Source organism: Carcharodon carcharias, chromosome 1, assembly GCF_017639515.1.
Source record: "Carcharodon carcharias isolate sCarCar2 chromosome 1, sCarCar2.pri, whole genome shotgun sequence".
Classification (NCBI taxonomy): domain Eukaryota; kingdom Metazoa; phylum Chordata; class Chondrichthyes; order Lamniformes; family Lamnidae; genus Carcharodon; species Carcharodon carcharias.
In genome coordinates this window covers 138,288,516-138,316,456 of record NC_054467.1, presented here as the reverse complement: position 1 = coordinate 138,316,456, position 27,941 = coordinate 138,288,516, and the positions used below count along the sequence as shown (strand labels likewise).

At 42.3% G+C, this 27,941-nt stretch overlaps 1 protein-coding gene across 1 annotated transcript in view; it reads left to right on the top strand.

Annotated features, from left to right (window-relative positions):
- smim14 (small integral membrane protein 14) overlaps positions 1 to 27,941 on the top strand; it is a 57,180-nt gene that overhangs the window by 9,047 nt on the left and 20,192 nt on the right. Inside the window, exons 2-3 of the mRNA XM_041211194.1 lie at positions 2,071 to 2,173; positions 20,659 to 20,707. Of these exons, the coding sequence (XP_041067128.1) occupies positions 2,099 to 2,173; positions 20,659 to 20,707 (124 nt within the window). The 5' untranslated portion in view covers positions 2,071 to 2,098. The remainder of the gene's footprint in view (positions 1 to 2,070; positions 2,174 to 20,658; positions 20,708 to 27,941) is intronic.

The following is a 27,941-nucleotide window of genomic DNA, read 5'->3' as shown; positions in this document are numbered from 1 at the left end:
TTAACGTATTTCAGTTCTAGAATTTATCCTACTCAAATTGCAGGATCTATTCAGGACAATTGGGAAATAGCTAAACACAGACCATTGTTGAAAATTGAGAAATGTCATTCATATTATTTTGACCATGATGTTGATCTTGATTAATCTTGATGTTAAGAGCAGAAGAGAGCATCACAATGTTTTTTTTTAAAAGCCTAAGCTCTGTGATTCCTTACGGGCAAATTGATGGTTCAGCCTACCTGCAGGCAAAAAAAGGTGGTGACTTGCAGCATCAACGTGGCAATTTGGTTCAGGGAAAAACACCTCCTTCATGCAAATATGTTGCTGAAATGTAGTCTGAGGGGATCTGCCTGCAGGTTTATTTTGATTGTCTGTAAGCCATTTTGTTATTTCTTTTTAAAGTTAACAGATACTTGCACCGGTTTTGTGACTTCAGACAAACTGTTAAGAATCCTGTTTAAGTCTGGTACAAAGGTCCTGCAGAATAACAGTGCAGAATAATGGTGAAACTGCAGATGAGACATCTTAATTCAAAAAATGCCTGATCCTTTAACTTCAAAATGAAATCATTCATTTGTGTATTTAATATATCAAACTACACACTAGAGAAATGCATTTTGTTCCATAAGTGATTGACAATTTGATGTAAAACCCCATTGCTGCTTATTTGTTTTTACACTTGAATGCATTGAGTATCCTGGTGATCTGGTAGCGATGGCATTAATAACAAAAATAAATCTCTTTGGATTCCAATGGTCATCCAAAGCCGGTGATTAGATTATTTCCTTGAAATCAATCAACAGCACCTTCTTAACATTTTTAAAAACTTGTCCAATATATTCTTGATACCATATGTGTATAGAACATAGGACTTGGAAGCAGGAGTAGGCCATTCAGCCCTTTGAGCCTGTTCCGCCATCTGATAAGATCTGGTTGTGATCTCAACTCCACTTTCCTGTCTGCCACCAGTAATCCTTGATTCTCTTGTCTATCACAAATCTGTCTAATTCTGCCTTGAATAAATTCATTGATCTTTCTGCTTTCTGGGGAAGAGAATTCCTTGTAACTAATGACACTTTGAGAGAAAAAATAAATTCTCCCCACCTCCATCTTAAATGGTAGACCTCTTACCCTTAAACTGTGACCCCCTAGGTCTAGTCTGTCCCTCAAGTGGAACCGACCTCCTGGTATCTACCCTATCAAATCCCTTTATGTTTCAATAAGGTCACCTCTCATTCTTCTAAACTCCAATGGGAATTGGCCCAACCTGTTAACCTTTCTTCATAAGATAAGCCTGCCATCCCAGGATTGAGCCTTCTTGGAATTGCTTCTAATGTAATTATATCTTCCTTCAAATAAGGAGACCAAAACTGTACACAGTAGTCCAGATGTGGTCTCACCAGGGCTGTATACAGCTTCAGTAAAAATTCCTTACTTCTATATTCCATTCTCCTTGCAATAAATGCCAACATTCTATTTGCCTTCTTAATCACTTGCTGTACCTGCATACTAACTTTTTGTGATTCATGTACCAGGACACCCAGATCCTCCTCTGTCACCTCTATCTCAGTTGAAATAATATGCTGCTTTTCTATTCTTATGAATAGTATGAATAAACTATTTGCATCAGCAAGGAAATATACTGCCGTGAATATTTTTTAAAAAGGAATCTCCATTTGCTAATTGTAAAATGAGAATTTTTAATGAAGATACAAAGATGGCATCACTGTTATATTGTTAATCACTAATTTGTGCAACAACCTAGCTTCTGATCAACATTTTACGTTAACCTTTATCACTTCCATCACCATTAACTAATGGAAGTGGTGGATGGAAACTGAGTAAGATATTTGGTCTGCTTCACTTGTGGGTTAACAGGTTACCTAAAAGATCTTATTGTAGCTTTAATTTCCACATATGTACTGTATTTCAAGTATTCTGAAAGATTTGCTAATTAATAGGCTACAAATTTAAAAAAAAAATTGTAAATGAATGCTTGGCTGAATTCTGGTCTTGAGTTGAGTCCCTTTTTTTTAATATTATAATTGTTCTCATTGCCTTAATTACTAGACACTGGCTGGAGGAACCTTGCCCTGCCATGGCGGAAGGTGGTTATGACCCTTGTGAATGCATCTGTTCACATGAACATGCGATGAGAAGGCTGATAAACTTGGTAAGAAATTGCATCCTATAATTAACATTTATGTAAATAAACTTCCTTAATTTAAAGGGATGGCAGAAAGATTTAAAATCGAAACTTAATAAAACTTTTCTTTTAAAAAAGGGAAAACAATGGCCTTTTATATAGCATCTTGACAATTTTTAAATTTTGAACTGTACCCACTTATTATGGGGGTAAATGTGGTAGCAGGTGTTCAGAGAACATAGTATAAAGAGAAAATGATATGGAATCACAGAAGGAGGCTATTTGGCCCATCATGTCTGCGCTGGCTCTCTGAAGGAACAATTCACCTAGTGCCACTCCCCAGCCTTCTCCCTGTAGCCTTGCGCATTCTTTCTTGTCCAACATATGGCTGACAGGCCGGACGCAGCCCATGAAGCCCCTTTTCCCGGCCCCTGCAGCCAGTTTTTGAAAATTCCAGTCAAACAGGTGAGCTTGAATGGAAGATTCAGCATGGAGCTGCTCCCCCAATCTCGGGCTGTTTCTCTCCTTCATTTGAGGATTTGGGGGGTGGGGGGCAGTTAGGTTCTTCCTTGCACCCAGTTTCAGGCTTCTCACTCACTCTCATCACCGCGCACCCACTCACCGAGTGAGTGAGCACCCTGAGACTGGGAGTGAGCTGGACATGCACTCTGACCCTCTCACACTCTGGTCATTTTTAATAATTATTATTTTTTTAAAATTAAAAATTTATTGCTATGACATTGCTATACTTTTGCTTTGCAATTGTTTCTTTCCTTAAAACCTCAACTTAAAAAAAATTTAGTTTATTGTTGTGCCAAACCTTATCTTTCTGAAATTTGCTCATTGGCTCTTGAGTGAGAAAAATATGCAAGTGTGCCCTCTCCGCACCCCCCTGAGTGGAAAGGTTCGACAAGCCTGTTTTAAATAATAAATTATCAATTATTTTTTGTTTTTGGTAAGGTTGATTGGTGATGAATGTTGGCCAAGATTTGGAGGAACTCCCTGTTCCTCTGCAATAGTGCCTTGTATTTTTTTTAGTTGCCTATGTTCAACTGATCAGGCAGACTGGTCTCATGAGAAAAGGTACCTCTGAGTGCCTGAAATAAAAAAAACAAAAGTGCTAGAAAAACTCAGCAGGTTTAGCAGCATCTGTGGGGAGAGAGAAACAGAGTTAACTCCGAAGAAGAGTATTATTGGACTCAAAATGTTAACTCAGTTTCTCGCTCCACAGTTGCAACCATACCTGCTGTTTTTTTCCAGCATTTTCTGTTTTTATTTCCGATGTCCAGTATTCGCAGTATTTTGCTTTTACCCCTGAGTGTCTGTTTGGTCTGCACTTAATTCCTGGAATGAGGCTTGGGCCCTCTCATAAACTCCTAACTTGGAGTTGTAAGTATTACAAGTTGACACTTAATGCATGAACAAAAGTGGATATTTTATCCATATAAGGATGCCACAGACAAGCATTGTGGGGCACTTTATTTTTTATATAATTGTCACTATCATGTAACATGCGGCACCTATTTTTTGTTTTAGGTTTCCTTTCCTTTCCCCTTTCACTACTGTTGCAAATACTGCACAGGCCCATGCCTCAAAACTTTCGTGGCTGTTGTGAATGTAGTTATGAACGCCGAACTTGAAGCTTACTGCTGTAAGGTAGTCCTGCTAGTTTATCATTTTCTGAAGAAAGCTTCCACAAAAAATGCAAAGATATTCAAATTTCAGTAGAGGGTAAGATTTGGACCATAGGGATCTGGTGTAAATTCCTTTAGAAATAATATCTCCTCGGTGGCAATATTATCTATTGGCTTAAATTTAAAAAAAATACAGATCTTTAGTACTATCAGTACCACTTCTGTTGTCTTCTATTCCATGAAATCTTTGTCATTTCTGCCCTCCAAACTATCCCTGACCTTCTATTCTGTTCCACCTGCCCCTCCTCCCTGTATTCACAGCATAAAACCCATCACATTCCTACCTCTGTCTAGTTCCGAAGAAGGGTCATATTGGCCCAAGCGGAAGATGAGGTGTTTTTCCTCGAGCTGGCGTTGTTAATATGTTAATATCATGTAACTGGATATTGGATCTTGTCTTCTGTACAATCGTTGAACACAAAAGAGAAGGAAGAAGCCAAACAGATGGAGTTAATTAAATAATCATACATCTGTCATGAAAGAATTTAACTCTCAGGAGATATATATATGCTTAAGCAAATGAGGAACTGAAACTTTAAATTAGTAGTTACTTTTTTTTGTCAGTTTAGAGTAGAAACTTTGTTATTCAATTCCTATGATTTATGTTCACACAAACCTGCAGTAAATTCTGGGGAATTACTCCTAATTCAGAATAAAATTATATCAGTAGTTCTGGGAACTGTTAGTTAAGAGATCAACAGTAGGTCAGTACAATTGGCTGATCAAATGCTCTTGATTTTTAACATGATGAATAATGTGATGGAACCTGTCCAACATTTTGTCTCTCTGGGTTAGTATCCTGCATAATTTCTGGGATGTCTCATCTGTGCCTGAATTATAGTGTTAGTGATGAGTTAATGGAGGGAAGAAGTAAAGGAGCAGGCATTACACCACCTGCAGTTGTGTGGGAAGGTGCTGTGGAAAGGGATGAGGTGCTGGGGGTGATAGAGGAGTGGACCAGTATGTCACGGAGGGAACGGTCCCTTCGGAATGCTGATGGGGGAGCTGAGGAGAACATATGAACAAGGAGCAAGAGTAGGCTATTTGACCCTTTCAGCCTACTCCACCATTTAATAAGATCATGGCTGATCTGGAAAATGTGTTTAGTGGTGGCATTGTGCTGTAATTGGCAGAAATGGTGGATGATCCTTTGAATAAGGAGATTTGCGGGGGGTGGAAAATTATGATAATGGGAATCCTATCATGATTCTGGGAGGGAGGGGAAGGGGTGAGGGCAGAAGTGCGGGAAATGGGTCTGGCATAGTTGAGGGCCTTGTCAAGCACAGTGGGGGTGAGAATCCTCGGTTGAAGAGAAAGGAAGAGATGTCAGAAGCACCAGTGTGAAAGGTGGAATCAGCAGAACACATGCCATGGAGAATGGAATGGAGTCCTTAACAAGAAGCGGTGTGTGAAGAGGTGTAATCGAGATAGCTGTGGGAGTCTGTGGACTTGTAATGAATATTGGTAGACCCTATAAATGCTACTGGGTTCCTAATGCAATTTTAAATGCCTTCTGAGCAGATATTCTGTTGGTGAAGCCTAGCGGACACCTAGCAGGGAGGCTGTTAAACTTAGTTTTGTTTTAAATGCTTGTCCATGCCCCACAAAAATAGTTGGATCTCTGCCTTCGTGGGCTCCCCCTCCCTATTGGAACTTCAAAGCCTTCTGAACCCTCACCCCATCATCCAGAAACATTGATTCAAGAAATATTTATATTGATGGAATGAGAGAAATTAAAGATTTTTTGATAGGGCTAAAGTAACTAAAACATGGGACCATGAAATTCTATGGGATTCTATTGGCTTTTCACCATTATTCTGGTGGAAATCTTGAAAAAGCAACAGTAATGGGATGAATATGGCCTTTCACATTCCTTCCCTTTGGGTTCTGACAGTCTCCTGTCAGAGTTACAAGAAGAGATCAGTAGAACCCTTATGAGGTTTCAGGTCAAAAATTTCCCATCTAAGCAATTAATAAAGACTTGCATTTATATAGGGCTGAATTTTCCAGCTGAGGGGAGGTATGGGGGGGGTGCAGAGCAGAGCAGGCAGGTGCGTGTGTGGACCCGATCGCCACTTTCGATCGGGACCACACCATCATTTTAGGCGGGCGGCCAATTAAGGCCCGCCCAGCATGAATCATAGCTCCCGAGGTTTGCAGTGATCGCCGGGTCCAATGGCGACCCGGAGGCTTGCTTTAAAATGTTGCTGCAGCCTTCCAAGGCTGTGAATCATGGCCAGTAGAAGGGCTTCCCAGAGCGCTGCTGGTGAGCAGGCCAGACAGGAGGGTAGGGCGGGGGAGCCAGCGTGCCCCTCATTTTTCCAATTATTGCCTTGCTGTCCTCCTTGAGGAGGTGCTGGTACCCCAGGAGGAAGCACCCCCACATGACCAAACGTGCCTGGGCGGAGGTGGTGAGCTCCCGCAATGTGATGCAGCGCACCTGGATCCAGTGGCGCAAGCACTTCAATGGCCTGTTGCGATTAGGAAGGATGAGTACCATGTTGGCATTGGTCACTTGACCCAGCAGGTAGGCTTTCACCCCTGGTGCACCCCCCCACCAAGTCTGAGTTCAGTGACTGCATTGAATTATTGAGGCATGTATCCTTTGCCGGGTGAGCCAGCAGATATTGCCCATGTCAAGGTCATCCTGAGAGGGTGGTGAAAAGATGTGTTCTGCACCCGCAGCATGTGGAACACTGAGACCCACATTACTGGTTTGGGGGCAATCTGGAGGAGCTGAACCTAGGGGCTGTGCTTGAACTCCAGGACATGTCAAAGTCAGGGTGATGACATGCTGGGAGGGGAACTTCAATGTAGCCAGGCACTGATCGATCTGCTGTCCTCTGCGCTCCACGTGCTTGCGCCTCCTTGCTATGGAATGTTAGACCGTGTGGTGCCAAATGTGATGTAGGCAGCATTTGGCCAAAGAGGTGGGGGTGTGGGACAGACCTAGCATCTTTATGTGAGTGTTCAACAGCAGCAGGATGAGAAGGCACTGGAGGCCTGCAATGTCCCACTCTGGTTGGGATGGGCCATCCGCAAAGAGTTTTCAGGTACAATTAGCACTAATGAATGCTCTTCTCTCCTTTTCAGGAGAAGAATGCACAATGCTGCCGAGTGGGTGAGGACTGGTGGCAGGCTAGCACAGTTAGCAATTCTCAGCCGTTTCGAGCAGGAGGCTCTAGATTTGGAGAGGCGCCATGCACCTAGGTCCACCGATGTCGGTGAGGCTGGGGTGCCATGGCCAGGTATGTTTGCCCAGCATTGGGGTCACCATTGATCTCCCAAAAGCCATGGCAGTGCTGAATGTTCAGTGATTGAAGTTTGCAACATGGCTTGACCATTGCTTACGGAAGGATGAGCGCATAATAATCCGGGGGACAGGGATACACATTGACATTGTCTCCACGTTAACTGATCCAATATCCTTGTTCTTCCTTTCAGCATCAGTGGAGCAGGGCTGGGAGGAGGAGCAGCAGAGGTCCCCCCTCACACCTAAGGGGCCTGAAGTCTGACCAGCGTCACACCATCTCTGCCAGGCAGGCACCAGCGCAGTTACTAGCACCTCGGTGGGAATTAGAAAATTGGTTAGTGTACCGGGGCACAGCGGTGAGGGAGCTTCACAGCTGCTGGAGGAGCTAGCAGAGACTGTGTGTGCCCATGGCACCAGCAGAGGACTGCAGGGGGCCAGGCATATGCTCAAGGTGCCTGATGATGTGTCTCTGGAGTCGTCCACGAAGTGGCCGCATTTCCTGCGCTTGGGAGATACATGAGGCTATGCTTGGCTTGGTGCCCATGGTGGAGGAGTCTACGCGGACTATTGCTGAAACAATGAGCCTCATGTCCGAGCGCCATGCATCCCCCATGGAGAGAGTGGCGACTCTCGTGGAGAGGCTCTTCCAGGAGACTCATCAGGGCTTCTTGGGGATGCACTCGGACCAGCAAGTCCTGACATCAGCATTGACCTCAACTGGTCAGTGCCAGTGTGGGAAATGGTCTGGGCACCAAGTTCCCCAGCTCAGTGCCTTTCCATCCACAGTGAGCAGGGAGGTCCAAAGCGATCTCACGTCGGCTCAGCAGCTGCTTGTCGTCTCTGCGGGCTCCTCTCAGTGCGCTCCGGATGAGGGCGGCAGCTCTTCCACCCCTCTGACAGTGACCACGACATCTAGTGAGGCTGTGACTACTGGGGAGACGCCAGCTGTGGAACTGGCCACTTCTTCCCAGGCCAGCACAAGCTCCACAGGCCAGAGGTCAAACGCCAAGGTCATCGAGGCCAACAGGACAGCGGAGTCAGCAGGCTGTCTCAGATGCCACTCCCAGCGAGGGGACAGCACCAAGATGTAGCACCTGAAAATGTGAACATAAACCTGTGGTGTGCCTAAGGCACCTTATCTCTGGTGCTTTTGTGTTTGCCCCCAATGAGGTTTTTATGAGTTGGTGTGATCTTTTGACACCTTTTTTCATTTTGTTTTATTAAGTTTCTTTGGTTGCAAAAATAAACTCAGACATATCACCACGGCTGAGGATGCCTGTTTTGTTCTGTGGGTGGATGGTTTCCAATAATGTAATGAGTGCTTTGTGGGACATTGAACTTTATTAGCAAAGACCTTAGTTAATGTTCCTAACCAGTCAGATTTTGCAGTTGGGTTTCAAATATGGAGCTTACAGCCCAGGCTTGTCCTGGAGGTCCATATGTGGTGGGCTAGCTGAAGGTTCATTGGATTAAAGCCTCCCGGGTGTCCCTGCCTCCCTGGAGTATGCCCGGGTCAGCGTCTACCCCCTCAGCATTTCCCTGTGTGTTCTCATCCTTGGACTAACTGCTGGACTCACTGTGTGCATCAGCGACCAATGCATCTACGTCCGCAGCGTCGCCCCTTTCTAGCGCAAGATTGTAGAGAGCGCAGTATGCAACCACTATCAGCAACACACAATCTGGGGGGTACTGGAGTACGCCCTCTGAGCAGTCCAGGCATTGGAAACGCATCTTGAAAAGACCAATGGCTCTCTCCATCACAGCCCTTATGGAGGTGTGGCTCCTATTGTACTGCAGCTCAGCTTCTGTTCTTGGATGGCGGAGAGGCGTCATGAGCCACCTTATGAGGGGATAGCCCTGGTCACCCAGCAGCCATCCATCTAGCCGGGTTGGAGCACTGAAGAGCCTCGGCACCTGGGAGTGCCTGAGGATATAGGTGTTGTGGGAGCTGCCTGGGTACCTGGCACAGACTTGAAGAATCACTATCAAACAGGAGGGCTCTGTACCGTTGGGACGGTCTCCACCTGAACCGATCTGGGACCAATGTTCTAGCAAAAAGCGTAAATAGGGTGGTCAACAGGACTTTAAACTAGAAAGTGGGGAGGAAGGGAAGGGTAAAACTCCAAGAAGTATGACTAATGGGAAACAAAGCAGCAGGTTATCATGTTGGGGGGGGTGGATTCAACTTCATGGAAAATTATGAAAAAACTGAAAAGAAAGGAGAGGCTATTTAAGTCTCCAGAACACAAAATAGGAGAGAGTGTTTGGAAAGGGCTAGGAATCTAACTTCAAGCACATCAGATTAGGGGACAACAATGAGAAGGGGATGGGAAATATAGGACTGAAGGTGTTGTATCTGAATGCACGCAGTATACGAAATAAGGTAAATGAGCTTGTGGTGCAGATTGAAATTGGCAGGTATGATGTGGTGGGCATCACGGAGACATGGCTGCAAAGGGATCAGGACTGGGAGCTAAATATCCAAGGATATACATCCTATTGAAAAGATAGGCAGGTTGGCAGAGGGGGTGGGGTTGCTTTGTTAGTAAGAAATGAAATAATATCGATAGCAAGAAACAATGTAGGGTCAGATGATGTAGAATCTTTGTGGGTAGAGTTGTGGAACCGTAAAGGTAAAAAAAAAACCATAATGGGAGTTATGTACAGACCTCCGGACAATAGTCAGGATGTGGGGCACAAGATACACCAGGAGATAGAAAAGGTGTGTAAGATAGGCAAGGTTACAGTGATCATGGGGAATTTCAATATGCAGGTAGACTGGGAAAATCAGGTTGGTAGTGGATCCCAAGCAAAGGAATTTGTGGAATGTCTACGAGATGGCTTTTTGGAGCAGCTTGTGGTGGAGCCCACAAGGGAACAGGCAATTCTAGATTTAGTGATGCATAATGAGGCAGATTTGATAAGAGAGCTTAAGGTGAAGGAACCCTTAGGAGGAAGTGACCATAATATGATAGAATTTACCCTGCAATTTGAGAGGAAAAAGCTGGAATCAGATGTAACGGTATTACAGTTGAATAAAGGCAACTACAGAGGCATGAGGGAGGAGCTGGCCAGAACTGACTGGGAGATGAGCCTAGCAGGAAAGACAGTGGAACAGCAATGGCAGGAGTTTCGGGGACTAATTTGGGAGACACAGCAAAAATTCATCCCTAGGAAGAAGAAGCGTACTAAGGGAGGACGAGGCAACCATGGTGACAAGGGAAGTCAGGGCCAGCACAAAAGCTAAAGAGAAAGCACACAATGCAGCGAAGAGCAGTGGGAAGCCTACAAAGACCATCAGAGGATAACTAAAAAAGAAATAAGGAGGAAGAAGATTAAACATGAGGGTAAACTAGCCAGTAATGTAAAAGAAGATTGCAAGGGTTTTTTTTTTTAGATATATAAAGGGGTAAGAGAGAGGCAAAAGTGGACATTGGGCCCCTGGAAAATGACGCTGGAGAAGTAGTAGTGGGGAACAAATAAATGGTGGAAGAACTGAATAGGTACTTTGTGTCAGTCTTCACAGCAGAAGACTAGAGTAACATCCCCAAAGTTCAAGAGAGTTGGGGGCCAGAGGTGAGTATGGTGGCCATTACCAAGGAGAAGGTGCTAGGAAAACTGAAAGGTCTGAAGGTGGATAAATCATCTGGACCAGATGGATTACACCCCAGAGTTCTGAAGGAGATAGCTGAAGAGATAGTGGAGGCATTAGTGGTGATCTTTCAGGAATCACTGGAGTCAGGGAGGGTCCCAGAGGACTGGAAAATCGCTAATGTAACCCCTCTGCTGTTTAAGGGAGTGAGGCAAAAGACGGGAAATTACAGGCCGATTAGCCTGACGTCGGTCATTGGTAAGATTTTAGAGTCCATTATTAAGGATGAGATTTCAGAAAACTTGGAAGTGCATGGTAAAATCGGGCAAAGTCAGCATGGTTTCATCAAGGGGAGGTAATGCCTGACAAATCTGTTAGAATTATTTGAGGAGGTAACGAGCAGTTTAGACAAAGGAGAGCCAATGTATGTTATCTACTTGGACTTCCATAAGGCCTTTGACAAGGTGTCACACAGGAGGCTGCTCAGTAAGATAAGAGCCCATGGTGTTAGAGGCAAGGTACTAGCATGGACAGAAGATTGTTTGTCTGACAGGAGGCAGAGGTGGGGATAAGTGGGTCCTTCTCAGGATGAACAGAGCATCTGTGACCGGCTTAACACAAGTGTGGGCAGCTGATTGTGAGACATTGCAAAGATCACCCACCGAGCCTTGGAAGAAGCCAGAGGCATAAATTGAGGGCAGCTGTGACCTTCAGAGCCACTGGCATAGGTATCCACACACACAGCGGAGATCTGGGTCCCAATCACCTGACAGATATGGTTGACTGTCTCCCTTGAAATAGAGCCTCCTTTGGCATTGCACCTCAGACATATTGAGGTAGTTGCTTCGCTGCCTGTAAACCCTGGCAGCAGGATAGTGGCGTCTTCTGCGGCCCCTTCTGCTTTGGACGACCTCTTGGCCCTGCACCCCTTGTGTCTGTGCCTGACCTCCTAAAGGTGGCTCCCCTGGAGGCTGAATGTGCACTCCTGGCCTCCTCCCCCTTCTAGCCCTCTCATCCTCCTCAGAGGAGGTGCTTCCAGTGGAGAGTTCAACTCTCATTCCCAGACTAAGGGAAGGCTTCCTGAAACATGCAGGCCCAAAAAAGATTCCTCACTGCAGAGCGCTGACCTGAAGGTTAATAGTCCAGATCAAGCAGCTGGTATGTGTTTTGAAGTATTGCAGCTCACACAGGTAAGTATCAGTAACTTTGAAAAATCAATATTTGACAGAGCACACTCGCGACCCCACTGAGCCCTCTTATACCACCCATGGATGAGGTTTATACAAATGTATCCTACCCACCCGCCTGTTGCACGGGCGCTGAAAAATTGCCTTCGATTGGCACCTCAAGGGCCTTAAGTGGCCAGTTAATTAATGGCGGGCGCGCATCGGAGATCATCGCTTGCCCACCCAACTAAATATCTCTGGCGCACGGTGACGACGGGACACTCACCTGATATCACCACGCATCATTTTACACGTGGGTGTACGGGGCCCACCCCCGCACACGGGAAAATTCTGCCCATAGTGTCTTTCATGACCTACGGATGTCCAACTGTCCTTTACAGCCAATGAAATACTATTAAAGTGTTGTCACTGTTGTAAGTTAGGAAATGCAGTCACCAAATGATGCACAGTGAGGTCCCGTAACAGTAATGTGATAATGACCAGTTGACATGGTAACTTGTGCATTGGAAGGTGGTGTGAAGATTTTCTCTTTTTTTTGCAGATTGTTTGCAAGGGCAGATTATGCTATTGAAGCCTTCTGTCTGACCTAACTACCAGGACATTACCTGTTATGTGGTGAGGTGATAACTATCCTAGAGAGTTTATCACAAATTGAGGAACTTGGTAACTTCTGCAAAATTGGTGCTGTTGTCTCCAGACCAAAAACCTTTTAATTCCTGTGCAGTACAGCTTTTAGTTGGGAGAGATCGAAGGCTGGCATGTTTCCACGATATGTGAAAGTAGATTTTCTCAGCCTCCACTTTTGCACTCTAGCCGTATCAATATGTGTTAATTCGGGAAGTATCTGCAATTTACTGGGAAATACAATTGTCATTGAAGATTTTTATTGTCTCTCATTTTTCACAGATTTAATTAGGTGATTATTGGTTGCCAGGCAATTATTGTAACCTTTTATCTTCTGAGTTAGCATAAATGAGACTGGCTGCCAACTAAGTTTGCTGATGAAGAGCCAACCAGTTTAATAGATTGCACAGGATCTAAGTGGGAGGGGACCTGATAGACGTATCCAAAATTATGAGGGGCGTAGATAGGAAGAAACTTTTCCCCTTAGCAGAGGGGGCATAGATTTAAAGTAAAGGGCAAGAGGTTTACAGGGGATTTGAGGAAAAACGATTTCACCCAAAGGGTGGTTGGAATCTGGAACACATTGCCTGAGGGGCTGGTAGAGGCAGGAACCATCACAACATTTAGAAGTGTTTAGATGAGCACTTTAAACACCATAGCATACAGGGCTATGGGCCGAGTGCTGAGAAATGGGATTGGAATAGATAGGTGCTTGATGGCTTGCACAGACACGATGGGTCGAAGGGCCTGTTTCTGTGCTATATAACTCTGACAGTTTATCTCACTGAGTTGATCATATATATAATTTATTCTACATGTTGCAGATTGGTGTACTGCATGCAGTTCTAGATTCCACACTGCAGGAAGAATGTTGAGGCTGATTCACCAGGATGCTGGAAAAACTCAGCAGGTCTGGCAGCATCGGCGGAGAAGAAAAGAGTTGACGTTTCGAGTCCTCATGACCCTTTGACAGAACTTGAGTTCGAGTCCAAGAAAGAGTTGAAATATAAGCTGGTTTAAGGTGTGTGTGTGGGGGGCGGAGAGAGAGAGAGAGAGAGAGGTGGGGGGGGTGTGGTTGTAGGGACAAACAAGCAGTGATAGAAGCAGATCATCAAAAGATGTCAACAACAGTAGTACAAAAGAACACAAAGGTGTTAAAGTTAAAGTTGGTGATATTATCTAAACGAATGTGCTAATTAAGAATGGATGGTAGGGCACTCAAGGTATAGCTCTAGTGGGGGTGTTTTTTTAAATAATGGAAATAGGTGGGAAAAGGAAAATCTTTATAATTTATTGGAAAAAAAGGAAGGGGGAAACAGAAAGGGGGTGGGGATGGGGGAGGGAGCTTCCTTTTTTTTCCAATAAATTATAAAGATTTTCCTTTTCCCACCTATTTCCATTTTTTTTTAAAAAAACACCCCCACTAGAGCTATACCTTGAGTGCCCTACCATCCATTCTTAATTAGCACATTCATTTAGATAATATCACCAACTTTAACTTTAACACCTATGTGTTCTTTTGTACTATTGTTGTTGACATCTTTTGATGATCTGCTTCTGTCACTGCTTGTTTGTCCCTACAACCACACCCCCCCCCCCACCTCTCTCTCTCTCTCTCTCTCTCTCTCCGCCCCCCACAAATACACCTTAAACCAGCTTATATTTCAACGCTTTCTTGGACTTGAACTCAAGGTCTGTTGAAGGGTCATGAGGACTCGAAACGTCAACTCTTTTCTTCTCCGCCGATGCTGCCAGACCTGCTGAGTTTTTCCAGGTAATTCTGTTTTTGTTTTTGTTTTGGATTTCCAGCATCCACAGTTTTTTTGTTTTTATCACCAGGATGCTGCCTGGTATGAGGAAGTAAAAAAAAAAAAAATTGCATTTATGTAGCTTTTCAAAGCTTGGGCCATTCCAAAGCATTTTACAGCCAATTAACTACTTTTGAAGGAGTAGGAAATATGAAGAAGGACCAGGGTTATTAGGCTGTGGAATGATAGCTGTGACTGAGGAAGTTACCTGTTTGAACAATTAATCAAACATGATTGAAACAGAGAGCACATCAGCATTTATAAGTAGGTTAGATAGTTATTGCAGGAAAAGGAATAAATAGTTATGTGAACAAGATGGGAACTTGAGATTAGATTTATGCTTGGGTAGAAGGTAAATGCTAACCTGGACTGGTTGGATTTGGTGGTTTGTTTCCATGTTGTAATTCCTTCAGGGGCTCGCGGATGGGTTGTGGAGTGAGCAGATTCAGTTCAATGCATGCAAATGAGAAGTCGAAAGCTTTGGGGGTGCAGGGGGGATCCAGAAATAAACGCTAAATGCTTAGAACACTTAAGAGTTAAGAATTTTCGATACAGGTCTTGTCCTGGAAATACAACACTGATCCTGTTTTGAAGACAATTCCTTTTTTGGCTGAGAGCCTAACATTTTATTTGTTAGGGAAATTACTCTTGCACCCATTCTGGTTTTGTTAGATGTAATGAATACAAATGTCATTGGATACAGACTACTATAAGCATCAGAAGCTGACTGCTTTTCTCCCTGCAGGAACCACCCCACTGCCTATCAAAAGGCAGTAGGGTGTGAGATAGCTAGAGCAACTTGTATGATTGAGAACCAAAATTTTGTGACAGAAGAAGGCTAGTTGATCCATCATGCCTGTACTAGCTCGGGTATCTACTCTATTCATTTTCCTTACTTTGCCCTCACTTCTAAAATATCAGGTTCCCACTTCTAAATGTGCTTCACACTGCCTCAGTAGCTATTTGTAGTAAATTATGTAATAAGTATTTGGGTGAAAAACTCCTTTCTAAATTCTCCTTTTACACTTCTAGTCTCATCCCAAGTTTATGCCCTCTTGTTACTGACTTTTCAACCAGAGAAAATAATCATTCAAATTTTAAAAAGTTATTCACTTTGTTCGTAAGAATAAAAAAACAGAATTTATTTTAAAAGGTGAGGAACTTGTAAGTGTTGATGTTCAGAGAGACTTGTGTGCTCATACAAGGAACACAATGTTAACATGCAGGTGCAGCAAGCAATTAGGAAGGTAAATAGCATGTTAGCCTTTCTTGGAAGAGGATTGGAGTATAAGAATGAAGAAGTCTTGCTACAGTTGTAGGGTTTTGGTGAGACCACACCTGGAGTACTGTGTGCTGTTTTGGCCTCCATATTTAAGAAAGGATATACTTGCATTGGTGGCGGTACAGTGAAGGTTCACTAAATTGGTCCCTGGGATAAGGATGTTGCCTGTGATGAGAGGTTGAGAAAATTTGGCTAATATTCTCTTAAGTTTAGAAGAATAGGAGGTGATCTCATTGAAACCTGCAAAATTCTGAAGGGTGGACTATTTGCTATTGAAATACCTTGGGACATTTTATTACATTAAAGATGCTATATAAATAGAAGTTGGTAAATCATTTTTTTGTCCAAGCTGACACTGACCCTCCTATTCCATGAGCCTCAATTTTGTTAACCAGGCTGTTATGTGGTATTTTGTCAAATGCTTTCTTAAAATCCATTCCATTCCCTTCATCAACCTTCTCTGTTACGTCATCAAAAAATTCAATTAGATTAGTCGAGCATGACCTGCTTTTTGCAAATCCATGCTAACTCTCTTTAATTAACTCAACCCTCTCCAAGTGCCTATTGATTTCAGAAACAGTAACTAAGGGGAAAAAAAACTTTTACCCACCACTGATATTAAACTAACAGGCTTTGTAGCTGCTAGGACTGCCTTTAAACTCTTGGCATTTGCAACTTTCCTATCCTCTGGTTTCTCTTCTGATTTCAGGGAAGATTGGAAGATGTGGCAAGGCTTTTTGCTATCTTCAACCCCACTTGCTTTAGCAATCTGGATACAAATCATTTGGGACTTGGTGACTTATCCACCCTAAGCTTAGCCAGCCTTTCCAGTACACCCTGCATATCAATTTTCATTCCATCCATTACCTCTACCATCTCTGCTTCTATCGTAGATTGTTCTTTGCTCTTTTCTATTGCCAATCTAAATCTTATGATACAATGATCACTTTTACCCAAATGGTTCCCCCACAGATACTTGGCCCACTTGATCCACCTCATTCCCCAGCACCAGATCCAGCAATGCCTCCTTCCTAGTTGAATTGAGAACATTACTGGTCAACAAAGTTCTCCTGAACACATTTCAGAAATTCTTTCCCTCCTTTCCCTTTATTCTATTTACCTAGACATCGATTGGGATAATGTTCAAGTCCCACAGTATTACTGCTGTATAGTTCTTGTACATCTTTGTGATTTCTTGCAGATTTCTTCCTCTACCCCTCTTTCCAAACCCCTGTTTGGAAGCCATAAAATACCCCCAGTGGTGTGATCATACTTTTCTTGCTTCTAACTTCAAGCAAATGGACTCTGTCCTTGAGGGGGTCCAAGGACGTCCTCTCTTTCCACAATATAATGTCTCCACTAATCTGTAATGCCGTCGTACCTCCCTTTTTTTCCCCATCTTTTCTAACAATTTGTATCCTTTAGTACTTAGTGCCCAGTCCACAACATTTTTGTAGCTACCTTTCCATTATTGCTACTACATCATTCCACAGGCCACAGGTGTGCTCCCACTGACCCTGTGGGGGAGACAACTGCTGCAGAGATCCCTGGCAGCACTGGGATGTGGCAGTTGCATGGTGGGAGTGTGTACAGCACCAGGTGGATTGGACAGTTGAGCTCTGCCAGGACTTGTCCTCTGCCCAGCAGTGTTCTTGTTGCTGTCTGGGTGCCATGCAACAAGTGAGGATGACCCTGCAGGCAGCGGCAGGGACTTAGAGGTGGAGGCCACATCAAAAGCTCTGTGTTGACTATTGTTGGGAACCACCCCGGATGCCATTTTGCCAGACAGCATTGGTGTGGAAACATTGTTAACATAACAGTGAACACGAATGGCCATTATCATCACCTGTGTCTATCTTCAGTGCAGTTAATGTTTACGTGTTCATGAATTAGATGTAATTCATATATTTGCTTTGATTTAATACATTATTTTACTTAGCTGTTTCTTTTTTTGTGTGTTTTTGTATATTTTTTAAATTGATTTTAAAATTTGCCTCAATTTGGCCTGTGGCTGTGACAGTAGTTGATTGCAAATAAACCTTTGATTGATAGAGGAATGTTTTTGGATGTCGTTTATATGGACTTTCAGAAGGAATTCAGTAAGATTCTAGTTAAGATTCTCATCAGCTAAAATTAAAACTCATGAAACTGAAGGCAGATTATTGATCTGGTTAGACGGCAAAAAAAGAATTCAAATTAGAAGCAAGTGCTTTGGGGTGTCCAACAATGATTTGTGCTGGGGCTTCAACTATTTAGTCTATTTATTAATGATGTAAATAACACCATGGAGAGCCATATATCCAAGTCTTTTATCGTCTTTTCTATTTACCAATCTTGTTTTTGTCTTCTTAATGCGTTTGCCTATACCCTTCCAAGTCATTTATACATACCAAGAACAGTGACTTCTGACCTTTCTCTATAATTTTTTTCTTTTCCAGTAACTAACTTTATATCCATGCTACTGTTTCTTTTCATACCAAATGCGTGAATTTTTCTGACCACTTTCAAATGCGTCCTAAAAATTCTTCTGACTTACATTACATTTATCCAATTGATCAGTTATTCAACAAATATAACTAAGTTTGTGCTTCCATTTCGGGTCTACCCGACATACCTTTTTAAGGTTGTCAATCAGTCAATCACACCCTTAAGCAGTTTGAGCATTTTACTTTTATGAGTAGGCTTGGACAAAAGTATAACCTGAGAATGTAACAATGATATTGCCCTGTAATTTGGACCAGATACTTGTGTCTGCTGCATGTGTATTTTTTCAAATTTTCTGGCATATTAAGTTATGATTAGCTGAGCCAATGTTTGATGAGAACCATCAGGCTGCTTTATTTCACAGTAAGGTGACCATACAGAGCAACAGTTATGACAGGTTCACTTTGTTCAATCATTTAAATTTGCATTTAAGCAATACAACAAAAATAAACTGGTATAGTGGTGAGCATAGCTACCTTCCAAGCAGTTGACCTGGGCTCAATTCCTGGCCATCAATGTGTTGTCATCTGTCGTGTCTTATCACAGGTTTGTGCTAAATTCTGGCACCATTTACCAGCTTTCCCACCCAGGGACAAAATCATTTAATATTTCCCCTCCTTTGAGGTTCTGTGCCACACAATCAAAATGAAACACTACCCCATCCAATTTTAGTGGGTCATCTTTCTTAATGCTGAGAAGTTATTCTATTTATGTCCTCCAGCCCAGGACAGAACTTTCTATCCATGTCACATGCTGTTTTTTTTTCTTTGCAGCACTTGGTGGCCTGTTTGTGGCTATGTTTACCCCTTAGTTCCTAACCCCTCTCCCTGACTGGGTTCTTCTGCCTAAAGAACTGTTAATCAAGCCTAATATTGTGCTGTTTCTTTTTAAAATGAGCTTTAGATAAGCTTAACAAGAAGGGATATTCTATTTCCCATTCCTATTGTGTTGGCAGTTCTGGGGTAGGATAATGGCTTCCCTACCCTTTGATTTCCATGGGTGGTAATGTTGATGTCTGACTTGAATACATATTTGGCAAATAAATGAAGCCTGTGGCCTTCCTTTTTGAACCAGTTAGAAGTGTTTTCAAATCCCACCACTTGAAAATTTTTGTTTTCCAAATTATTTCTGTGGAAAAATGGTCAAAACTGCTCAACCATGTTTGTAACAAATGCTGTTTTGTGCTTAATTAACTATTGCATTAATACTGCTCAAAATATGGATTCTAAGGCATTTAACTGAATAAATTGTTGAAATATGTAAGTAAAGAACTCAAAAACATTAGATTGATTAAATATTTTGTCCAATACAGGCTGTTGTTACCTTTTATAATGTACCTTGTAGGGTTTCTATCTGCTTCAGTTGTAATGGCCATCAGTTTCACCAGGGGATATATAAATTAAGAATGAACCAGTTTAGAATACATTGTAGTACAAACATTGCATTTTGATAAAGTAAGATTTTACAAAAGGACTTCAACCAGAGGTTGTAGTAATTTTACTTTTAAAAACACAACCTTGGATATTTTAAATATGTTTTGTTTTATTGTCATTGATTTTATTAAAAAGATTTAACTCATGGCTGAAATCACCATTTAATTTCCCAAGTCTGGGAATGTGGGAGTGCTGAGACATATCCATCCAAATATGCTGTAACCTTCCCCACCCACTAAGTAAATTACTGGCAGCACGATGGGCTCATTTGGAACCAGTCTTATCAAAAAGCTGATTCATTACTCATTCAACGAATTGCTTTTTGTGTACTATTGGTGGGGTGGCGCCTTGAGGTTGGCCAGCGTGGCTGTTGATGACCGGCACATTGCAAGGACAAAGACTGTGTGCTGAGGGATGCACGAAAGCCTGGGGCTTCTGCTGCAAAGTCTTAATGGGGAAAGGCCACTGCTTGGTATGCACAGTCACTGCTACTATGCAGTGGCTACGCGAGTTGTATTTTCCATTAACAGGATGTTCCCATTAGTCCAGAAAGACGTCTGCCTACCACATAATTGCAATGTCGTGAATGAATTTCAGTGCTAATGCGATGCCAGGAATGTAGACTGTACATTCCAGTGTTTGGTTGATTGAATCGAACAGTATGTTCCTTTGGTTATTCATAATAGGCAGAGTACAGACCGAACTCAACTAACATGCACTTGTAAAACTCAAAACAAAATGTCTTCTGTTGGATGTGATTCTGTGATTGGGCAGCACTTGCTGCCCAATCCTGAGTGTGCGAATTGTTACACTAACAACCAATTTAAGATAATCAGTTGAGCTTGGAACATGGCTCATTTACACTTGCTAGAAGTGACATGCATTCATACGCAGGGACTCATTCTCTGTAAACAATGTTCAAGCCTTGCACCTTTTTTGATTACCCAGGCATCAGAGTCGACTTGCCAACCAATCAGCATCCTTTTGCCCTGTATTTTAAATTATTGAGATTGTTGGAAATTTGACATTCTTGTGTTTGACCTGAAGAGTGCAAGATGAAAAGCTTCGGCAATATCTCTTTTTTCAGCTATTTCTTTAATAACCTGTGGTTTACAAAAATATCACCCTTTATTTTTATTTTCTCTTGCATTTCAGTTGCGACAGTCACAATCTTACTGCACAGACAATGAGTGTCTGCAAGAACGTAAGTTCTGTTTTGATTTAAATTCATTGAACAGTAATTTTGCGAAATACCAGTTTGCATAATATAAATTTTTGTTACAGGTATGAAAGGTCATAGACCTTCAGTTATTTATGTGAAGAAATTTCAAAATTTACCTGTCTGAGAGTTAGTAATTAGTCCAGTGCTATCCGGCACTCTGGCAACCGGAATTCTCTAGTAACCAGAATTCTGGGGTTGGGTCTGTCAGGCCCATTTTTGTGACTGGAGATGTCTCTCATCCCTCAGAAATCTGTGATAACTTGTTTTTCGTCAGTCCCACCCTCTCACAGCCACTAATAATTGTCAAACTCACCAGTAGCTGTTATCAGTGGCCTGTCCTCGCTTCAGTCTCAGCCTCTGTTATGACCACAGCCGATGTTAATTGCTACGCAAACCAAATCCTAGAGGAAAACTTGGCTTATGGGCCATACCATTTTTTTTAATGCATTCTAAAAACGAGAAGAAGATGTACTGATCTCAGCAGCAATAAGTACAGTAACACTTTTGGGATTTTAAAAATTTAAAGGTAGAAGTGTTATTAACGAGAATAAAAGAAAACTTAAGCACACAGGATTACAGTTACACAGTTAAACTGAGTCTTACAAACATTCCCCCAAAACCACATCTACTTGGTTAGACCCACAAGTTAAACATCTTCTAGGCAGCACTCCCTTTATAGATGTTTAACTATAAAAATCCAGTAATATTACCCAAGGCAAACTTTCGTGGCTTTAATAAAGGCATACCACATGACCTGTAACCCTCTTCCACTCTGGAAATCCAAACTTCAGAACAAAACTGTTTGTTGCAGCCCAAGACTTTTCTGGCTTGACAGGATGGCTGACTCAAATGGCATCTTCTCCCAGCCCAGAGCTGCTGGCTCCAGCAGTTCTCAGCTCAGCTCCAGCTCAACAACTATAGCTCACAGCTACAGTAACGCAAAATATCTTTTTTCCCCTTTCATCTCGCGTTCCATTATTCTCATGCCTCTTTGAAACTCAAATCCTTCCAAATATAAAATCTTTCATGCCTGCATTTTGGCTTTGCTTTCAGGTCAATAAAATATAATATCCCCATTTCTGTTTACCTATGGAGCTCCTACAAGATGTTTCTTGCTACCTCTGACTTCCCTTTGAAATTCAAACAAACTCTCAACTTATCTAAAATTCAGATATTAAATCCAACCTATTTACTTGTACCTCAAACCTAACGCCTCTATCCTTTTTCATGTTTTAAACCCACCCAGACAACTTGTCTCCTTTAACTCTCTGCCCAGCTTAATTAAATCATCCACAAACACCCCCACCACACACACCCCCCCAGACCTTTTCACAGAATAACACAATATTCCCTAAAAGTATTTTTAAAATAACATCAATTTATCTCACCTCCCTCCTTGGCAAAAATTGAACCATCATAATTTCAAAAAGATGGTTTCAGTTTCCGAACCCAGTTCATATTCCTTACTATATTTAACTACACAAGCAAAACGATTGCACTTTGGTGTATATGCATTAACCATGAAAATATATACAAGTCTTTTGTAAAAATAGAGTTCATTCCAGTTCATTCTCCATTTGCCAATATCTTTTGAATTTTCAACTCTTGACAAAGCATCTGCAATTATTTTTTTTTCATCCAGCTGCATGCATAATTTGTAAATCGAACAGTTGCAATAATAAGCTCCACCGAAACAGTCTGGTGTTTCTGTTCCAAAGCTTGTCCAGAAACTTCAAAGGATTGTGGCCCGTATATATTACTGTCTCTGAAGAATTGCTTGCAACATACCCTTCAAAATGCTGCAAAGCTAACATGAAACTTAAAGACAATTTCTCTAAAGTTGAATGTACATCAGAAGAAATATTCAACTTCCGTGAAAAATATCCTACCGGCTTCTCAATTCCCAGTTCTTCTTCATGTCGCAATACAGCACCAACACCCACATCACTGGCATCAATAGCCAACTTAAACTGCTTTGTAGAACAGGCATAGTAGTTAGTACAGCTTTCAAGCTGTCAAATGCATTCTGGCACTCCAGTATCCATTGGAATTTTCTGTTCCTTTTTAACAATCCAGTCAGTGGAGCAACTAGACTCGTGCCAAGAAATCTCAAAACTCCCCGCTTTGCTGTAGGCGTTGGGAATTCCACAATAGATTTTATTTTTGCATCTCATCGGGCCACTTGACCATGTCTAAATATGTAACTTGCCCTTTTTCAAATTCACTTCTAAGCTAACTGGCTTCCTGCAGTTGATCAAATAGTTCCTTTTAAATGTTGTAGATGTTCTCCCTCACATTTGACTGAATACTACTAAGTCACCCGATATAAACAGCACAACTGCTCACTTCCTCAATCACTTTGTTAGTTTCTGAAATGTTGCTGGTGCATTTTTCATACTACAAGGCATTACCTTGCATTGATTATAGATCATCTGATGTTAGAAAAGCTGATATCTCTTTTTTGCCCTTTTCAAAAAGGGTACTTGCCAATATTTTCACAGCAAGTCAATTTTTGTGACCAGCGTTGATTGTCCTGCTTTCTCAATACAATCCTCCAATCATGGAATAGGATGTGCATCTGTCATTTTACTGCATCCACCTTTTGGTAATCAACACATAGTCTTTGTGATCCATCCGGTTTCGGCACCATTACAATGGGTGAACTCCAATTATTGTGACTAGGCTTTATGATGTCATGTTGAAGCATAAATTCAACCTCTTCCCTCACTTGAGCTAATTTTACTGGATTTAAATCTATATGGGCGTTGCCTTATTGAATCTAAATTCCCCATATCAACGTCAAGTACAGTTAAATCTGTTTTTCCCCAGTTTGTTTCCACAAATTGCTTTGTGTGACTGCAGTAGCCCTTTTAAATCACTCTGACGTTTTTTTGGAAGGTAATCTAACATTACATCTAGATTCTTAAGCACCTCCTCATCGTCCAATTTAATCATAGGAAGGTCAACTTCAGGATCCTTAATTTTTACCCCCATTTCCTTACTTACAACTACCAGTACCACCAGCTGTTTATTTTCTCTGTTGACGTATTTTTTGAGCATATTTACATGGCACACTCGCTTCCTTCATCTGGGGTATTCAATACGTAGTTTACTTCACTCGGTCTCTTTTCAAGCTGATAAGATCCACTAAACCTTGCCTTCAGCAGTTCACTTGACACTGGCAACAAGACAAACACTTTTTCTCCCCAGCCACAAGACTACAAGCCTTTGCCTCCTCGTCTACTTTTGCCTTCAGTACTTGTTGAGATATCTTTAAATGTTTCCTAGCTAGCTCACATGCCTTACTTAATCTCCCTCTGAATTTCACCTAACAATCCAGGAGAGTCATTTCAGAACTTTGACTCACTAATTTCTCCTGCATTGGTTTAGACCATAATAGACCATATGACGTAGTAACAGAAGTAAGCCATTCGGCCCTTCGAGTCTGAACTGCTATTCAATGAGCAATGGGTTGATCCGATAATCCTCAACTCCACTTTCCTGCCTTTTCCCCATAACCCTTGATTCCCTTACTGATTAAAAATCTGTCTATCTCAGCCTTGAATATACTTAACGACTCAGCCTCTACAGCCCTCTGAGGTAAAGAATTCCACAGATTCACTACCCTTTGAGAGAAGAAATTCCTCCTCATATCTGTCTTAAATGGGCGACTCCTTACTCTGGGATTATGCCCTCTGGTCCTAGACTCTCCGAGCGGAAACAACCTCTCAGCATCTATCCTGTCAAGCCCCCGAAGAATCTTATATGTTTCAATAAGGTCACCCCTTGTTCTTCTAAACTCCAATGACTACAGGCCTAACCTACTCAACCTCTCCTCATAAGAAAATCCCTCCATACCTGGGATCAACCTAGTGAACCTTCTCTGGACTGCCTCCAATGCCAGTTTATCTTTCCTTGGATAAAGGGACCAAAACTGTTCATAGTATTCTAACACTGTCTAATTAATGTCTTGTATAGTTTTAGCAAGACTTTCCTATTTTTATACCCTATTCCCTTTGAAATAAAGGCCAACATTCCATTTGCCTTTTCTATTACCTGCTGAACTTATATGCTAGCTTTTTGTGATTCATGCATGAGGATCCCAAATCCCTCTGTGCTGCAGCTTTCTGCAGTCTTTCTCCATTTAAATAATATTCAGCTCTTCTACTCTTCCTGCCACACAACCTCACGTTTTCTGACATTATATTTCATCTGCCAAATTTTTGCCTGCTCACTTAACCTGTCAGCATCCTCTGTAGACTCTGTGTCATCCTCACCACTTGCCTCCCCACCTATTTTTGTCATCCTCAAACTTGGTGATTGTTTTTTTTTTGTTCATCCATGGAATGTGGGCTTCGCTAGCTGGGCCAGCATTTATTGCCCATCCCTAATTGCCCTTGAGAAAGTGGTGGTGAGCTGCCTACTTGAACCGCTGCAGTCCATGTGGTGTAGGTAAACCCACAGTGCTGTTAGGAAGGGAGTTCCAGGATTTTGACCCAGTGACAGTGAAGGAACGGTGATGTATTTCCAAGTCAGGGTGGTGAGTGACTTGGAGGGGAACCTCCATGTGGTGGTGTTTCCATCTATCTGCTGCCCTTGCCCTTCTAGATGTTAGTGGTCCTGGGTTTGGAAGGTGCTGTTGAAGGAGCCTTGGTGAATTCCTGCAGTGCATCTTATAGATGGTACACACTGCTGCTACAGTGTGTTGGTGGTGGGGGGAGTGAATGTTTGTGGATGTGGTGCCAATCAAGTGGGCTGTTTTGTCCTGGAGGGTATCCAGCTTCTTGAGTGTTGTGAGAGCTGCCTCATCCAGGCAAGTGGGGAGTATTCCATCACACTCCTGACTTGTGCCTTGTAGATGGTGGACAGGCTGTGGGGAGTCAGGAGGTGAGTTACTCGTCGCACGATTCCTAGCCTCTGACCTGCTCTTGTAGCCACAGTATTTATATGGCTAGTCCAGTTCAGCTTCTGGTCAGTGGTAACCCCCAGGATGTTGATAGTGGGGGATCCCGTGATGGTAATGCCAATGAATATCAAGGGGCAATGGTTGGATTCTCCTTTATTGGAAATGGTCATTGCCTGACACTTGTGTGACGTAACTGTTACTTGCCACTTGTCAGCCCAAGCATGGATATTGTCCAGGTCTTGCTGCATTTGGACATGGGCTGCTTCAGTATCTGAGGAGTTCAAATAGTGCTGAACATCATGCAATCATCAGCGAACATCCCCACTTCTGATCTTATGATGGAAGGAAGGCTGTTGATGAAGCAGCTGAAGATGGTTGGGCCCAGGACACTATCCTGAGGAACTCCTGCGGTCACGTCCTGGAGCTGAGATGATTGACCTCCAACAACAACCATCTTCCTTTGTGCTGGGTATGACTCCAACCAGCAGAGAGTTTTCCCCCTGATTCCCATTGATTCCAGTTTTGCTAGTGCTCCTTGATGCCACACTCTGTCAAATGCTGTCTTGATGGCAAGGGCAGTCACTCTCAGCTCACCTCGGGAGTTCAGCTCTTTTGTCCAAATTTGAACCAAGGCTTTAATGAGGTCAGTAGCTGAGTGGCCCTGGTGGAACCCAAACTGGCCGTCAGTGAGCAGGTTATTGCTCAATAAGTGCCTCTTGATAACACTGCTGATGATCCCTTCTATGACTTTATTGATGATGGAGAGTAGACTGATGGGACGATAATTGGCTGGGTTGAACCTGTCCTGCTTTTTGTGTATCAGACATACCTGGGCAGTTTTCCACATAGTTGGGTAGGTGCCAGTGTTGTAGCTCTACTGGAACAGTTTGGCCAAGGGCACGGAAAGTTCTGGAGCACAAATCTTCAGTACTATTGCTGCAATATTGTCAGGGCCCATAGTACATTCACTTCCCTCATTCAAGTAATTAATATATATTGTAAAAAAATTGTGGCCCAACACTGATCCCTGTGGTACTCCAATAGTTACAGGTTGCCATCTTGAAAATGCTCCCTTATCCCAACTCTCTGTCTCCTATTAGTTAGCCAATCCTCTATCCATGCTGATATACTACCCTCAACACCTGGGCTCTTATTAAGAAGCCTTTTGTGCGGTACCTTATCAAATACCTTTTGGAAATCCAGATATATTACATCAACTGGTTCCCCTTTACCTATCCTGCTTGTTACCTCAAAGAATTCTAATAAATTTGTCAAGCATGATTTCCCCTTCATGAAGCCATGCTGACTCTGCTTGATTATATTATGCATTTCTAAATGCTCTACTGTTACATCCTTTATAACAGACTCTAATGACAGATATTAAGCTGCCTGGCCTATAGTTACCTATTTTTTGTCTCCTTCCCCTTTTGAATAAGGGTGTTATATTGGCAGTTTTCCAACCCTCTGGAACTTCCTTAGAATCTAAGGATTTTTGGAAGATTACTATCAGTGCATCCACTATCTCTGTAGCTATTTCCTTTAATACCCTATAATGCAACCCATCAGGTCCAGGGGACTTATTTACCTTTAGCCCCTTTAGTTTCCCTAATACTTTTTCTCTAGTGATAGGTATTGTATTTATTTCCTCCCCCTCCTTTGCCCGTTGATTATTTAATATTTTTGGACTGCTATTAGTGTCTTCTACTATGAAGACTGATGCAAAGTATTTATTCAACTCCTCTGCCATTTCCTGGTTCCCCATTATTATTTCCCCAGCCTCATTCTGTAAGGGGCCTATGTTCACATCGGTCTCTCTCTTCCTTTTTAAATATTTAAAGAAGCTCTGACTGTCCGTTTTTATATTACTTGCTAGTTTACCCTCACAATTTACTTTCTCCCTCTTCATTATTTTTTTGGTCATCTTTTGTTGCTTTTTAAAACTTTCCCAATCCTCTGGCTTAGCGCTAATCTTTGCCACATTGTATGTTTTTTCTCTCAATTTGATACTATCCTTAACTTGCTTAGTTAACCATGGTTGGTTTATTCCCTTCCTAGAATCCTTCTTCCTCACTGGGATATATATTTGCTTTGAGTCATGAACTATTTTCTTAAACATTCATCAATTGTCTTTTCTGCTAAGCCCTTTCCCAGTCCACTCCAGCCAACTCTGCCGTCATTCCTTTGTAATTACCTTTATTTAAGTTTAGCACGGTTGTTCCGACCCAAGTTTCTCGCTCTCAAGCTGAATGCTAAATTCTACCATGTTATGGTCACTGTTTCCTAGGGGATCTTTTACTCTGAGATCATTTA